The 16,643-nt window shown below is 30.6% G+C and overlaps 1 protein-coding gene and 1 long non-coding RNA gene across 6 annotated transcripts in view; one reads left to right on the top strand and one right to left on the bottom strand.

Annotated features, from left to right (window-relative positions):
• LOC108908705 (fasciclin-1) overlaps nucleotides 1-16,643 on the top strand; it is a 566,423-nt gene that overhangs the window by 486,273 nt on the left and 63,507 nt on the right. For all 4 annotated transcript variants that reach the window (XM_018712824.2, XM_018712823.2, XM_018712822.2 and 1 more), the window contains exons 4-6: nucleotides 11,272-11,405; nucleotides 15,077-15,173; nucleotides 15,233-15,407. In XM_018712824.2, coding sequence (XP_018568340.1) covers nucleotides 11,272-11,405; nucleotides 15,077-15,173; nucleotides 15,233-15,407 — 406 coding nt within the window. The remainder of the gene's footprint in view (nucleotides 1-11,271; nucleotides 11,406-15,076; nucleotides 15,174-15,232; nucleotides 15,408-16,643) is intronic.
• On the bottom strand, nucleotides 6,574-9,109 carry LOC111691560. Of its 2 annotated transcripts, none has more exons than XR_002762978.1 (5): nucleotides 8,987-9,109; nucleotides 8,792-8,858; nucleotides 8,404-8,734; nucleotides 7,892-8,351; nucleotides 6,574-6,658 (listed from the first exon to the last, which is right to left on the bottom strand). It is a non-coding gene; the product is annotated as an uncharacterized LOC111691560 (long non-coding RNA). The 2 variants fall into 2 exon arrangements; XR_002762977.1 differs by having other exon boundaries at nucleotides 8,433-8,734.

Here is a 16,643-nt window from a genome sequence, read left to right as displayed (position 1 = left end):
TTTCAACTTGATGGCTTCGTTAGTCGACAAAATTGTCATATTTGGGGTTCAGAAAATCCCGAGTGATTGTTGAGAAACAAATGCATCCACAACGTGTCATTGTTCGGTGCGAATTCTGGACTGGAGGCATCATTGGACCTTTCTTCTTCGAAAATGGGTCTGATCAGTTAATAACAGTTAATGGTGCTCATGATAATCACGTTTTTGTACCTAAGTTGCAAGATATGGACGTAGACGACACTTGGTTTCAACAAGACGGTGCCATGCCATACCGCCCGAGAAACAATTCAATTACTCCATGAGTCATTTCCTGGTCGCGTAATTTCCCGTTTTGGTGATCAGGATTGACCGTCCAGATCATCGATTTAACGCCGTTGAACTTTTTTCTTTGAGATTTTTTGAAGTAGGAAATTAAGCGCTTTCGACAAAAGCCGTGGAGGCCATCTACCCGAAACGCTATTCCATACATAACCCTAGACTGTATATTTTGTGAATGAATAATTTTTAATTCATAGAAATTCATAAAAACCTGTGTTTTGTATCAAAGTTACTTCTTGCGTGAAGCTTGAGACACCCTTCACATTCTACTCTGTGAATAATAGCTGTATTTTTGAGTAATAAAATAAATAAATAAATAAATATAAAGTTAAAATATCATAGCTTCATGGCATTGTGCATAATTAAAGGAAATATATATTAATACAGAAAATTTCATTTATTTTATTATTTTCATTATTTCGTTTCAAATAAAATTTTATTGAAATCTCAATTTACAGAATAGTTGGTTGAAATATAAATATTCTTAATTTTTGTAATTCTTTCATTATTTATTTATTTATTTATTTATTTATTTATTTATTTATTTATTTATTTATTTATTTATTTATTTATTTATTTATTTATTTATTTATTTATTTATTTATTTATTTATTTATTTATTTATTTATTTATTTATTTATTTATTTATTTATTTATTTATTTATTTATTTATTTATTTATTTATTTATTTATTTATTTATTTATTTATTTATTTATTTATTTATTTATTTATTTATTTATTTATTTATTTATTTATTTATTTATTTATTTATTTATTTATTTATTTATTTATTTATTTATTTATTTATTTATTTATTTATTTATTTATTTATTTATTTATTTATTTATTTATTTATTTATTTATTTATTTATTTATTTATTTATTTATTTATTTATTTATTTATTTATTTATTTATTTATTTATTTATTTATTTATTTATTTATTTATTTATTTATTTATTTATTTATTTATTTATTTATTTATTTATTTATTTATTTATTTATTTATTTATTTATTTATTTATTTATTTATTTATTTATTTATTTATTTATTTATTTATTTATTTATTTATTTATTTATTTATTTATTTATTTATTTATTTATTTATTTATTTATTTATTTATTTATTTATTTATTTATTTATTTATTTATTTATTTATTTATTTATTTATTTATTTATTTATTTATTTATTTATTTATTTATTTATTTATTTATTTATTTATTTATTTATTTATTTATTTATTTATTTATTTATTTATTTATTTATTTATTTATTTATTTATTTATTTATTTATTTATTTATTTATTTATTTATTTATTTATTTATTTATTTATTTATTTATTTATTTATTTATTTATTTATTTATTTATTTATTTATTTATTTATTTATTTATTTATTTATTTATTTATTTATTTATTTATTTATTTATTTATTTATTTATTTATTTATTTATTTATTTATTTATTTATTTATTTATTTATTTATTTATTTATTTATTTATTTATTTATTTATTTATTTATTTATTTATTTATTTATTTATTTATTTATTTATTTATTTATTTATTTATTTATTATACACTGTTCTACAGGTTTAAAAACCCAACTACAGAAGAGGAGGGTAAAGAGAATACAAAATTACAGCAGAAACATTATCGTTATCTACGAAAGAAAACAAATTATCGCAATAAACTAGGCGCAAAGGTTTTGAACTCTGCCTTTATAGATTATTATTATGGAAATGGAAATCCACTTATATTAAATAAATAAAATTATAAAACTTGCTTTGTATACAGTGTAAACTTTACAACCTCCGTATTCAACTTTTATGCGGTAAAGTCTAGTACTTCCCATTCCAGTTTAAGTTATAACAAATTTTATTAAAAGTTGGAAAGTGGTATATAGCCACTCGAACTTTTTTCCAATTCCAGTTTCTTTAATATAGATATTTATACATATTGGCATACATATCATCTCACTTTCATCATTGAATAAAACATAATAGTCATTTTATGCGTTATGCAAGTTGATACCTTAAATCAGCCACAGAACAATTATTATTTTTAGAGAAAATAGCTCATATTCTCTTACTTCAATTAATTTTTTTTATGTCACTATGCGAATAAAACTTAGGCGTCATTTTTTACAATTGCGAAATTTTTTCGAAAAATATATACATACATATATTTTGATTCCGAAAGAGAATCTTAAAAAGTTGATAAATAACACAGTGCCACAAAAGAAAAGTGATTTAGGCCGTCGATGATATTTTGACCCGCTGAATCCGAAGTGTCAGTCAACGAGTTCAATGAAACTTCGCTATTTTATAGAGGACAAAAAAATATGGGACATGTATATTTCCTTTTCTGCCTATAAGCATTTTAAAGGGGTAAAAAGCATCCGTAAAATTTTCCTCAAAAAACAGTTTTTTTAAGAAATCTATGTTCCTATATATTTTTTTAATAATATCGTTGATCCATAATAATCAATCTCCAATCGGTTTAAAAAGAAATTGTACAGGAACAGATTTCTTGACGAAACCGTTTATAGGGGTAAATTTTAGGAGTAAACCCCTTTAAAATGTTTAGCAGCAGAAAAAAATATATACGTGTCTAGTATTGTTTTGTCCTCTACAACGTAGAGAAGTTTCATGGAAATCTGTGGCTGACAGACACTTCGATAAGGATTTTTTTTCTCTTTATATATCTAGCTCAATTTTAAACTGTAGACTCAATCCTTTAGAGTTTCGTGGTTATACTTCCTGGCACACACTTACACACACCCATTCTGGAATTACAGGGTTGTGGGGTTATGGAAACCTTCCAATCATCATCATGTAGTTGCTGACTCCTAATGAATTTCGTTGTTCTGCACCTTCACGCATCCCAGGTTATAGGGTTACGGAGTTATGGGGTCACTGGAGTTTATGAGGTTACGGGGATTAAAAAGCTTCGAGATTATGAGGCTATTTGGCAATGATCTCATAATTTCCAGTGTTTTTCCAATCATTCACTACTCAACTCAATGTGAAATCTCGAAAACCTCTTCCTAGAGGAGTTTCTAACGGGTTGGGAAATAAGTAATGTCCACTGTTTTTTCAAATTTAAGTTATTTTATTTTCAACTCTACAATTATTATCAATAGGCTAATCAGTAACGTATTCTCCATCGTTATTTATGACCTCAACCGAACGTTAAATAAGTTAAGTACTTAATGCCTTTACTGTAAAAATCTTCCGATTCTGACTCATCCAACCAAGCTCTTAATTCATTGTCGTTGTTAAAAGAAACACCGCGTAAAGAGTTTGACAAAGAGCGGAAGAGTTGAAAATCAAAAGGCGCGAGATCGGAGAAGTAAGGCGGGTGGGACAGAACTTCCCAATTCAACTCCCGAATGGCCGTTTTGGTCATATTGGTGATATGTGGTCGCGCATTGTCATGTTGCAAAAGAAAGTCGTATCGCCGATTAGGTCTTTTTGTTGAATAGCCGCGTGGAGTCGCCGTAGTTCTTCGACATATAGTTCTGCGTTGACGATTTGGCAAGAGTTCGTAATAAAAAATCCTTTCCAATCCCACTAAACGCATAAATCTTTCGAGGATGAAGTCCTGGTCTTGTTTGGGGAGTTACTTGTTTTTTGGGATTTGACCATTTTTTTCGCTGTTTTAATTTCACTTATCATTTTTCATTGCCAGTGGCAATACGATGAAGAAAACGTTCCTTATGATCTGTTGATCTATGACGATAGAGCAAACCAACGGCAATTGCGGAGCATTGATTCTTATCGTTTCCGTTCAAAACATGTGGGATTCGAGCCCCTAGTCTTTGAACTTTTCCCATCGAATGCAGATGGTTTACTTCTGTTTTGTGATTACATCTCACCTCCTGAGCCAATTCCCTTGTTGATTGTCTTGGAGTTTCATGAAGGAGTCGATTCAATTGCTTTTCATAAAATTCAACAGGGCTCCCGGAACGACTCATGTCTTTAAGGTTGAAATCGCCTTCTTTAAAATGCTAAAACCATCGGCGGGTCGTTCGTTCATTCATCGCATCATCACCACATACGGCACAAATTTCCCAAGCAGCTTAAGCGTCTTTAGCGTTTTGCCCGTCTCGTTTAAATACAAAAAGAAGTAAATGTCGAAAATGATCAATTTTATCAACTTGACATTCCATTTCAAACGAATAAAAATTCACAAAAATTAAATTTAACGTAATAAGCAAGAACACAATTTGATAGAGGAATATGTCTTCTGTCGAATGTCAGTTTAACAATGTGTTTGATTTTCATGTGAAGTTTTAAATTTGAAAAAAAAAACGGGCATTATTTCTTAATTCATTAGATGTTAGAAACTCTGACTTTAGATTCGGATTCAGCAGGTCAAAGCTTTATGGGATACACTGGTCTGGTCCACCGCCCAGTCCACTTTTTGTTGTGCTGTAGAATTTACAGTGTTTTTGTGAAAATTATGAGGCTACAGATTCCGAAAATGAAAAATGTCGTGAATTGCTTCCAAATTATGTTACTTATTATACATTAAATGAATTGGCGGTGGAATCCCTATTTAAGGTCTACCGAATAAATGAAGGGGTCAGTGCAAAAACTGGTTAAATCACATTTTTGAGTTGTAGCTGTTTAAAATTAATTAATTAAGTTTTTTTAAATAAAAACTTATAGATACCTTTAGGCAATATAATAACATACAGGGTGTCTGGTAAGTATATGGCATACTCTCGGGAGTGTATAGGGGAGGTCAAAATAACCCTAGTTTGTCATAAAAAAAATCCTAAAGTGCCCCTTAACGGAGATACAGAGCCCCAAAAGGATACCCAGCGATTTACCTTTTCGGTTCTAACTTTTGAACCGACTTGTATCTTTTAATGAAATTTTAATATTATATGTAGACCACAAAGACTCATAAAGCCATACTACAGTAAATGTTTTACACTGTCAGGGAAGTCAGGAACGGACTGGCCACCACACTCGTTGACATTTTGATATGTGTCATTTTATAGCTCTGAAAACTGAATTTTTAAATATTTTGGTCATTCCTCTTTAAAAAAGGTGCTCTACATTTGTTTCGATAAAATCAGCCGTTTTCGGCTTCAGTTTTTACATACATTTAAACATTAATTTACTTAATTATAAAGTTTATTAGCAAAAGCTATTTAAACACAAAAATAATCGAATAACATCACAACTAATAATTCGTATTAAAATAATAAAATTTGGCATCTCATTAATGCTTACATGCATCTAACTTATGGGCAAACAGCACTGGGCAATTGTGTGGAGGCAAGAAGAATTTATTCTGATACATAACTAAATCACTTAAACGCAAGGCTGTTAAAAAAAAGCTTTGCTTCTTCTTGTTTACTTCAGCAGATTTTCGAAATGGTCGCCTCTATACATTTCCTTACCCGACGGATGTTTTCTCGTTGTACTGGAAATAATATTCCAAAATTTTCTCGATTTCGTTGCAATGGCGTGTTATTCTTTCTATCAGGTTTTCCCTGGTGTGAATTGTTGTCAAATACACAAGTCTCTTTAAATTTTCCCATAAAAAGAAATCCAATGGAGTCATGTCGGGTGACTTCGGTGGCCATAAAATAGGCTCACCTCGGCCTATCTATTGATAACCAAAAGTATTTGATAAGTGCTGACGAACTAAATTGCTAAAATGGATTTCTAATTTCTAAGGGCACATTTTCTAATAAATCATTTAAGCTTTGTTGCAAGAATTGCAAATACATGACACCATTTAATGTCTTCAAAAAAGAACGGTTCAATGAAATGATTCCCTATAATCCCGGCCCATATGTTATCCATGAACCTTTGTTGGTGCTTGGGGATTTTCTTCATGTCAGATATGCAAATTATGGCAATTTATTACTCCATCTCGGGTGAAACTGGCTTCGTCCGTGAACAAAATAATAGGTACTAATGAAATTTGGATTTTGCCTAAATCGTTGCAAAAACCAATTTGCATAATTGACTCCTACAGGATAATCAGCGGGAGACATGGCATGTACTTTTGGACGTGATAAGGATGTAGCAGTTGTTTTGAGGGGGGGGGGTCTCATGAACGACCCACTTTGTCGCATGAACTTGGACCGACAGCTTTCTCACAATTAGAGGGAGTTTTTACCTCTTTCTCGTAGGCTACGATTAATCCTTTCAAAAGTTCTTCGATGCGATAAACGTCGATTTGGAAATGTATCAGAACATATAATATATAAATAAATTGATTCTAGTCGAGATTCAGTTTCAGCAAAAAAATATTAATATTTTGGCTGGGTATAGATCACCTTCTACTGAGCCTTTGGAGTTTGTGCGAGATCTGAAACAATACTTTTCAAATAGCAATTTGGATAAGGCTGACTATTTTCTGTTTGTGGGTGATATAAACATTAACATACTCGAAAATGAACTAAGTGAACATGTAGGGGAATATCTGAATAATCTGTGTGAATTTAATTTTGTTTCTGCAATAAATGATTTTACGAGAGTGACAGAAAATAGTCGGTCTTGCTTAGACCATGTTTTTATTAGGACTAAATGCGATTATGAATACTTATTACCTTTTGTGATAAAAACAAAACTAACTGATCATTATACGGTACTTGTTCAAATTATTTTTGAAACTAGTAAGATTTCCAAAAAAGATATAAAAATAAATAGAAGAGTTGACTATAAAGAACTTAGCGAAGGCATGACCCAAATTAGTTATAATGAAATTTATCAAGCTAACAGTATTGAATCGGGTTTTGAGAAACTTCTATATATTATTACAAAAGAGATACAAAAATCCACTTACATTATAAGGAAATCAGAAAGGAAGCGCAAAAGTTGGATCACGCAGGGTATTATTAATTCAATAAACAAAAGGGATAAAATGTATAACCAGTTATTGGAAAGATTTGACATTAATTTAAAAAATCGATACCTAATTTATAGAAATCGTTTAAATAATGTAATTAAATCTGCTAAGATGAATTATTATAAAAATAGAATTGCGCAAAGTTCAAATAACAATAAAGCGATGTGGGAGACTGTGAAGGAATTAACTTCGTCTAAGAAAATATCAAGGGATATTCAATACGTTAATCACAATGAAGAAACTATAAAAGATAAACAAACTATGTCTGACGTATTTAATAACCATTATGTTACTGTGGGTCAAAAATTGGCAGGTAAAATTATTAATCAGCCAGAAGTCAATTCAACATCAAATTATTTTAATCATTTTGAATCCATATTTCTTAAACCAACAACATTAACTGAAATAAATAATATAATACAATCACTCAAAAGTAACAAGTCACCTGGTGAAGATGGAATTACAGGGGAATTATTAAAATGCATGGGTCCATTTCTGGGTGAACCTTTAATGTTCTTAATTAATAAATGCTTTGAAGAAGGATACTTTCCTAATGCATTGAAAACATCTATGGTAATACCAGTATTTAAATCTGGCGATCGTGCTGATGTTGTTAACTACCGACCAATATCGTTAATTACAACTTTATCTAAAGTCTTTGAAAAGATAATAAAAGAAAGATTATGTACCTACCTTGAGAGACATCAGGTATTATCACCAAGACAGTATGGTTTTAGAGCTGGGGTATCTACGCAAGATGCTATTCTTCATCTTACTTCCAATATATATTCGGCTATGGACGACAACAAAAAATCCCTCAGTGTATTTATAGACTTGTCAAAAGCGTTTGACACTGTAAGTCATGATCTGTTGTTAAACTGTCTGGAAAGAGTGGGTGCTAGAGGGGTGTCATTAAACTTTTTCAGGAGTTACCTCACTCATCGTTATCAGTTTGTGGCAATAAATAATTATCGTAGCGAATTAAAACGGATCACGTATGGAGTCCCTCAGGGCTCTGTATTAGGTCCTATACTGTTTAACTTATATATAAATGAGTTATTCTGTCTGCCCACTATGGGAGATATTATAGCATACGCAGACGATACATGTATTTTCTACAGTGACGATGACTGGGAAACTGTCACAAGAAAAGCTGAAAAAGATCTAGCTATAATATTTAAATGGTTTAAATCAATGTTGCTTACAGTAAATTATGATAAAACGCGAGTTTTACATAATTATGTTGATGTTCGTTCCTCACCCACTGTTCAGTTTCTGACTATTTCAGACGATATCGTAATCAATTCGGTCAGAGAATTTAAGTATCTCGGTGTCATATTAGACAATCACCTAAAATGGGATAAGCACATAAAATATATTTCTAATAAGGTAAGATTCTTGTTTCATAAGTTTAAAGTGTTAAGGGATATACTTGACCATGATTCTCTGATAATTATTTATAATTCATTGGTTCAATCGCACCTAATTTATGGAATTGTAGCCTGGGGAAATGTAAGTAAGAGTATATTGCGTAATCTGGAAATAGTACAAAAAACAATTATTAAAATCATGTTTAAAAAAATATCTACTTACCCTTCGGATGATCTTTTTATTGAAGCGTGTTTGATGGACCTGCGGCAACTATTCTTCTATTTCCTAACTATACATCAACACAAAAATAAAAGTCAATTAATAGTCAGCGAACATAAATATGAAACAAGAAACAAAGGTAAAATGTTTGTAACTCAAAGAAAGAATAAAAGCATAGGACAAAAAAGTCATACTTACCTTGGTCCGAGGTTATATGCCTTATTGCCAGATAAAATACAGTCCATGAGATTTACAGTTACTTTCAAAAAAGCGCTAAAAAACTTTATTTTCTCTGTTGCTAGAAAGGATATCCATGATGCTGTGGAACTAAAATCGATTAATTGTTCAGTATTTGCTTAATATGTTCGTGTTCTTATGTATATTACATGTTATGGTGTAAATTGTAAATTGTATCTTGTAATACTATTGATTGATGTGTGGACTGTGTATAATCTTGTTGTTATTATGTTGAAATTGATTCTATTTGTTTGTTAGGTTTTGTCTTTTTTTTTTACCTTCCCCACGCACAGGCTATGCCTATAGTGGGTGTACTGCGTTTATTCTTGTTATCTGTAGTATTCTTGTTATTGGTTTTACTGATCTTGTTATTGCTCTTTTGTAATTTGTTAACTTGTTGAAATGAATAAACATTATTATTATTATTATTATTATTATTATTATTATTATTATTATATTCTTCTCATCACAATTGCGAGTGCTTGTCCATAAATTAGATGCATGTCAGCATATTCGCTACAGGAACAATGCTCCATTATTTAGTCTTGTGTACTCAATCAATCAGACAATTTTTACAAGTGTTGTCAATAACGACAAAAATGACTAGTGTCTTATTGCAGAATTCAAATTTATTATTTCAATAACGCGTTTTACAAAAACTCAATTTTTTCGAAAACGGCAAATTTTATCGAAACAAATGTAGAGTACCTTTTTTAGGAGTGACCAGAGTATGTATTTAAAAATTCAGTTTTCAGCTCTATAACATAACACCTGTCAAAATTTTGGGCCAATGAGTGTGGTGGCAAGTCCGTTCCTGACTTCCTTGACAGTGTAAAACATCTACCGTAGTATGGCTTTATGAGTCTTTATGGCCTATATAAAATATTAAAATCTCATTAAATTATACAACTCGGTTCAAAAGTTAGAACCGAAAAGGTAAATCGCTGGGTACCCCTTTGGCGCTCTGTAGCTCCGTTAAGGGGCACTTTAGGAAAAAAATTTCTATGGCAAACTAGGAATACTTTCACCTCCCCTAAACACTGCCGGGAGTAAGCCATATACTTACCCGACATCCTGTATAATCAAAAATTTATTCGATTACGAGATTTTTTTTAATTTGGACTTTTTGTGAAAAAAAAAATGGGTTCAACATATGAAAATGAGGAAGTTTTGCTATGAAAATAAGGAACTTGCTATAAAAATGAAGAACTTGCACTGAATGACAAGCGACTATGATTTCGGCATAAGGGTTTTCGTGCAGTAATACCTACGCTTCTTGCCAACGTATAGTAAAGGTAAATTCATACAGATGGCGTCCCTTAATCCAATCTCACAAAAATATGGACTTAGCTATTTTTTGCACTGACCCCTTCAAATGTCTCTGGAAAAGGATAGATTTTAATACTAATATTAACAATTTTTTTAATACCTATTTTATTTGGTATGATGAACAAAATTTGAAACCAATCCATGGCACTTTTATTTCAAATTTTCGCAAAAGGTGCAGATTGTAGATTTTAAACGACAACGCCTATTTGTGCCTTTTAATATGCCCTTTGAGAAAAATACAACATTTTTCACCGTCGCGTTGCCGAAAATGTGACATTTTTTTATAAGAAACTGCCCTTAATTACACCACTGCATCTTCGCCACTGTATTTAAAGAAAACGCCATTGCTCTATGTAATAATTAATGCTCTAATGCCGAGTGTGTTTGTATCCGAGACGGCATTTTTAAGTTATTTTAAAAAAAAATAAGTTTTTGGCAGTACATTCATATTTATCACTTGGCATTTTTTTAACAAACATTTTCCGACACATATTTATAGAAACTCTTTTTTTATTTTTATTGCGCATAAAAATAAAAAAAGAGTGTGGCCAAACCCTTTTTAACTGTTTCAACAATTTGTAAATGCTGTTTTTGAAAACGTAAAACCTCTTTTAAAAATATAAACTGAAACCGCCATTTCCGTAAAGGTCAGCTATATCGAAAAGTTTATAAGTCGCTGTAATCTTATTTTCAATTTTGCCGACGCTCTTCTGTTAGCAAGGCATCTCTCTATACAATGTCAAGTAATATTTCACCATTACATCCCCATTTAGGGCGCTTCAAGGGTGGTTTCGTAGTTTTACGGCACGCATTTCACGCATCACGCCAGATTTAAAGTGGATAGCAGAGTTTGCCGAAAGTCATTCTAATATAATTTCGTCAGAATACTTTTTGCATGGCTTTTTACTTTGTTTTAGGTGCTCCATAAAATTGATCAAGTTTTGATCCCCACGAGGTCTCCCAGGACAGCATCAAATGCTGTTTACAACCCCACTGCCTGGGAATTTTTAGAGAACTATGAATCTCTCATTCAGCACCCGCATAGACTTCGGTATGTAAATTCTTTTTTATATATGTTCGTTACACATACAGGGTGGTACCGAGGTAATGGTCCAAAATTCATGGGTAGATAGATTCCCGAAGCGAAAACATTGAGATTTAACCGAACTTACTTGTTAAATCGTCCCTCTTATCACGTAGGAGCATATAATCCAAGAAATGGATATACACATACGCCTATACGTGATAATATGGACGAAATGTAAAATATTATTTGTTTTTTTTTTTCATTTATTTCTTAATAAATGCAAATATCCACACAAAATTTTGGGGTTTGGGGTTCTTTGGGTAGAGGAATTGAAATTTGTTCACATTTTGGTTATAGTTCATAGAGGGCGCTAGCTGCCGTAGATTGAATGTGTTGAAAACAACATAACTTTTTTGTATCTCCTTTCTTTACACAAAAAAAGTATACTTTATGAAAGTAGCTGTCTCGCACCGTTTTTGAGATATTTGGCTTTCAAACTTCCAATGCTAATACTGCCCTACTTCGGAAAAAGACCGTATATACAGTTTTGTGACAAATTGAGATAATTACATTTTCTAAATCTACATCACATTATACCCATCTATAAATATCAAAAATATCAATTTTGTTTCCGGAAATTTAAAAATTTGTACATTTTAAATTGCTAATATTGTGTCACTCTTATTTTCTTCGTCGCTATACTAGAAAAAAACACCGCATGTGACATGTGCATGTATTTCATTAAGGGGTACATAGTATATGACCACATACGGCTTTCTTCTCTAGATGACGCGTTGAAATACGATGTTTTTAACAAATTAAATTCGTTTGTGTTCTCATGCGTTGTTTTAAATTAAACAACAATTAAACATTATTTGCAACACAATATATTAAAAACTGTAAAATATCCTGTAAAAACATCCAAAATATCATGTATACGATGTACATGTTCTGGTTCTTCTATTAATGTCTGTTGAAAATGTATTTTTACCTAGCAAAACCTTAAATTTATTAAGACAAAATAATATTGCAATGTTATAACATTCTTGAAATACGTTAAAAAATGTTTGTTTTTCATTTGCCGTTACCGAAAAAATCAAGTTATTACCTTAATTAGTAAATGAATTACAGCCAAATTAATTATGCCTATGTCATATGTTCACGTACCTACGGTCTTCTTCCGAAGTAGGGCAGAATAGGTAGTTGAAATAATAAAAATAATTTAGAAATGTTAAAAACAAGAGTTTAATTAAAAATTGTGATGAACAGTAAAACATTAGTAAAAAATATGATTTCTTGACAATAGTTGCTCAAAATGTCCACCTCTAACTTCAATACATTTATCAACGCGTTTATTAAAAGATTGTCTTAGTTTAAAGTATAAATCCTTAACGCGAAATGACTTTGTAGCATTTAAAACCTGCTGCCAAAGTTCTTCCCAGGTGTTTATAGTTTATCCATGCATAAACAACTGATTTCATGTAACCCCAAAAACGAGTCTCGGCATTCTATCTCACATTTATGTATATACAATTTAAATTGTAAGCTAAGATGCAATTTTAATTAGGTACGAATAACACTTAATGGAAAGTAGCTTGCAACTGACAGCAATAAGACAAGTGGAAAACGTCAATTATTTGACTTTTGTGCAAACTTAATAAACTTTACCGCTAAATTAATAATAGGTACTTAATTGCAATTTAATTCAACAGCATTGGAAGTTTCAAAGCCTAATATTTCAAAAACGGTGCGAGACAGCTAGTTTCATAAAATATACCTTTTTTGTGTAATAAAGTTAGTAAGTTGTAAAGAAAATAAGAATTTGATACCTACCAAAGATGAGATACCTTAAAGTATAAAAAAGGTATGTTGTTTTTAACACGTTCAATCTACTGCAACTAGCTCCCTCTACAAATTTTAATCAAAATGTGAACAGATTTCAATTCCTCTACTTAAAAAACACCAAACCTCAAAATTTTGTGAGGATATTTGCATTTGTTAAGTTATACATGAAAAAAAAAACAAAAATAATATTTTACATTTAACACCCTGTATCTCTTTAACTATCATTTAACTATCAACTTTTGGACTAAGGTAAGTTCGGCTAAATCGCACCACCGTGTACAGGTACAGATATGATTTATTATCAATTTGTAAAATTGTCAATATAAATTACGTGCTTGTTCTATAAAATATGTAAATGTTATAAGAATATTTACATGAGGATTTATATATAAAATAGTTATTTTCGTAGATTTCGGTACCTAAAACCTTGATGGTTTGACCGTTTTTTGCACCTGTTTATTCGTTTTACTGCGGCGTCTTTGAAAATACTTAGGTGGCATGACATAACATTCCTATTATTTGATAAGCTTTAGATTATTCAGTTATTAAATGTTTGAAATTATTTGTCTTTGAGGAAAACACTATTTAAAGAATATGGCGCCGCGACATTAAATCTTATACTTTACTAGGTACATAGTTAAACAAATAACTATTACATCCAGATGTAAAAGATTTTTACATCCACCTACAAAAATCAATGAAATTATAGATGATAGAATCAGTTCACCAGTTTATTTGTTATTATTAACAAAATCATGTGTTAGAAATATATCAATTACTAACATCTTCATTACTATTAAATATAAATCTATCAAACTTTATCATTACAATCCTAAGAAAGAGTTCTATGTAAATATGTAAAATATGCAGGGTGTTCGAACAAAAATATGTGTATATCTGTCTCAGTACCATGTTGAATATGGATATTAAAAAATTTAAAAGATTTCCTACATTTTTTATTAAGTACAATCATAGATGTAAGAAAAGGGAGATGACATACAGGGTGGGCCATTAGTGTGAGAAAGTAAAATAACTTCCTCGTTATTCATAATACAGAAAAAAATTTTATATAAAAGTTGTACAGAATCAAAAAACCTAATGGACAAAATTAATTTGAAACACACAGGGCGATGAGTAAAAACGGGACACGCCAAACATAACATTTTTTAAACGGAACACCCTGTATGTATCACATTAATTTTGTAGTTTAGGTTTCTTGATCCTGTATAACTTTTATATAAAGTTTTTTCTGTATTATGAGTTACAAGGGAGTTATTTTACTTTCTCACACTAATGGCCCACCCTGTGTATCGATGCGCATTCTGTAAATTTGCTGCTCCTTTTACCCAGTTAACCAGTTCTGGTAGACTATAAGTTTAGTCTATTTTAAAATAATAATTCCCCAATTTAGGTCATCCAGTCGCGGAAAACTGAAGACAGCCTTTGCGCAAATTGCAGTTTTTCGTTCTCTCTATCCTTTTCAACATCTTTGAGTACAATATATATAAGAAAGAGTGCAATTTTCACATGATCGCTCTGTACATTTTGTTATTTTCAAGTAAATTTTCTCAAATCAGAATGATTTTAACATGTTATATTTAAAAGCTCTAGCCAGGGTACACTAAATAATATATTTCTGCATTTTAACTCTATACTTAGGAACCAATTATTGATGTTTTTAAAAGACAACGTAAAGAGAAATATCGAACTAATTTTCACCAAAGAATATCGATGTATAATCAATTTACAGAAGAAATAAAAATTAGTTATAAATAACTATCGAATTATTTAGAAAAAAATGTGCGAAGAATGTGATAATATTAATTGTAATTTATCTGTATCCCTTTTAGAACTTTCCGCCAAAAGGTTATAGAATTCTCTAAGAAGAACATCTTCCAAACAGAAGGCGGCCACACATTCTTTATTTCGGTTGATGAAGGATTTGAGGTAAGGATTCCTTAAATCTAATATTAACAACGTTATTGATGGGTCTGTTTGTATTTCAGAACGAACGTCCGAATTTAATCGATGACAAAATAATTGATAGCCACGTCATTCACGGAAAAGTGCTGTTTACGAGTCCCACAAAGAAGGATGTTCCTTTTAAGACTTTGGCCTACAGCGACAATATCAAGGTCGTCATTTCTTTCACACAAGAGCAACAAGGAACAATCGTCACAAGTAAGTACAACATATTGTCCTCGTAATTGTCTATAGTTGTGGCACAGTTATTTCTGTTTATTTGAGTATTTAGGCCAGGAAAATAAACTGGGAAATGACCATTTCGCGACTTTTTGTTTCGGCAAGTTGAATTTATCACTATAGATGCTAAATATTATGTACAGTATCATATTAGTTTCCACAGTCATAGAAATGGGGAGAAGATTGTTTACAGTGTGGTTAATTGTATAATTTTTACGTAAATTTCCGTTCATTTCCACGAAAAAACAGTAAAGTACTTTTTTTTTCGTCTTCAAAAGATCTACAAAACTAGACCTCGAGCGTCAAAAAATATTGATTAGATCAAAAGTTATAAACAGAAGAAGTTTATTTATGACTTTTGAATTAAACGTTTATAAACTGCGTTATTATTACCAGAACGTTTTGGCATCGCATCCTCTCATTCCTGATCACTGTCTAATAACTCGCACGAAATCTGGAATCGATAAGTTAAATAGTTTACAATATATGGCCTTATAAACAAATTAACTTATTATTAGTCTGGACGATCCCGAGGATCTTCCACAATAGCACTGTTTTTTTTCATGGTAGATTTTATAATAATACATTGAAATCTATAACTTTTTTTTAGTTTCAAATTTGCAACCTGGAATTTTTTTTTATTTTTTAGCCTTAGTTGTAAAATGAAATATACGACGCACGAGCGTGATATAGTTATATATTATTACATATTCGTAAAGCTTATAAAAAGAGCATTAAATTAAAAAAAAATCGTCAATCCTTGAAAAACAACGGAGTTACAGACTGTCAAAGTTGACGGCCTATTGTTAAACAAATTAGGTTGGTAGCGGAAAAAAAATACTACCATAACCGACAACCCGAGTACTTTCACAAATAAAAATATTTTATTTATGGAAGTATGTTCTTACTTCTTACTTTTACTTCTAATGGTTGGTCCTCATAAATCCCATAGCACTGCGGCCTGATTAGGCCTATTGTGCGTCCCACTACTAGTCATATTCAGCAAGTAGATTTGTCCTTTTTACAAAGTCCAAAAGCTTCCTTGCTGACACTTCTCTCAGTTCCTTGGGTTCCAAATAGGGTCTCCCAAGGAGCGCCATTCTGCTACGTGCAAATCCCGGGCACTCGCCCAGGATATGCAGAGAAGTTTCATCCGCCGATTCACATCCTCGGCAGACCGGACTGTCTACAAGCTTTAGCTTATGTAGATGTTTC

This window comes from Anoplophora glabripennis, unplaced genomic scaffold (assembly GCF_000390285.2).
Source record: "Anoplophora glabripennis isolate ALB-LARVAE unplaced genomic scaffold, Agla_2.0 scaffold266, whole genome shotgun sequence".
NCBI classification, from domain to species: domain Eukaryota; kingdom Metazoa; phylum Arthropoda; class Insecta; order Coleoptera; family Cerambycidae; genus Anoplophora; species Anoplophora glabripennis.
The sequence above is the reverse complement of the archived record's forward strand: the minus strand, read 5'-3'. Positions and strand labels throughout refer to the sequence as shown.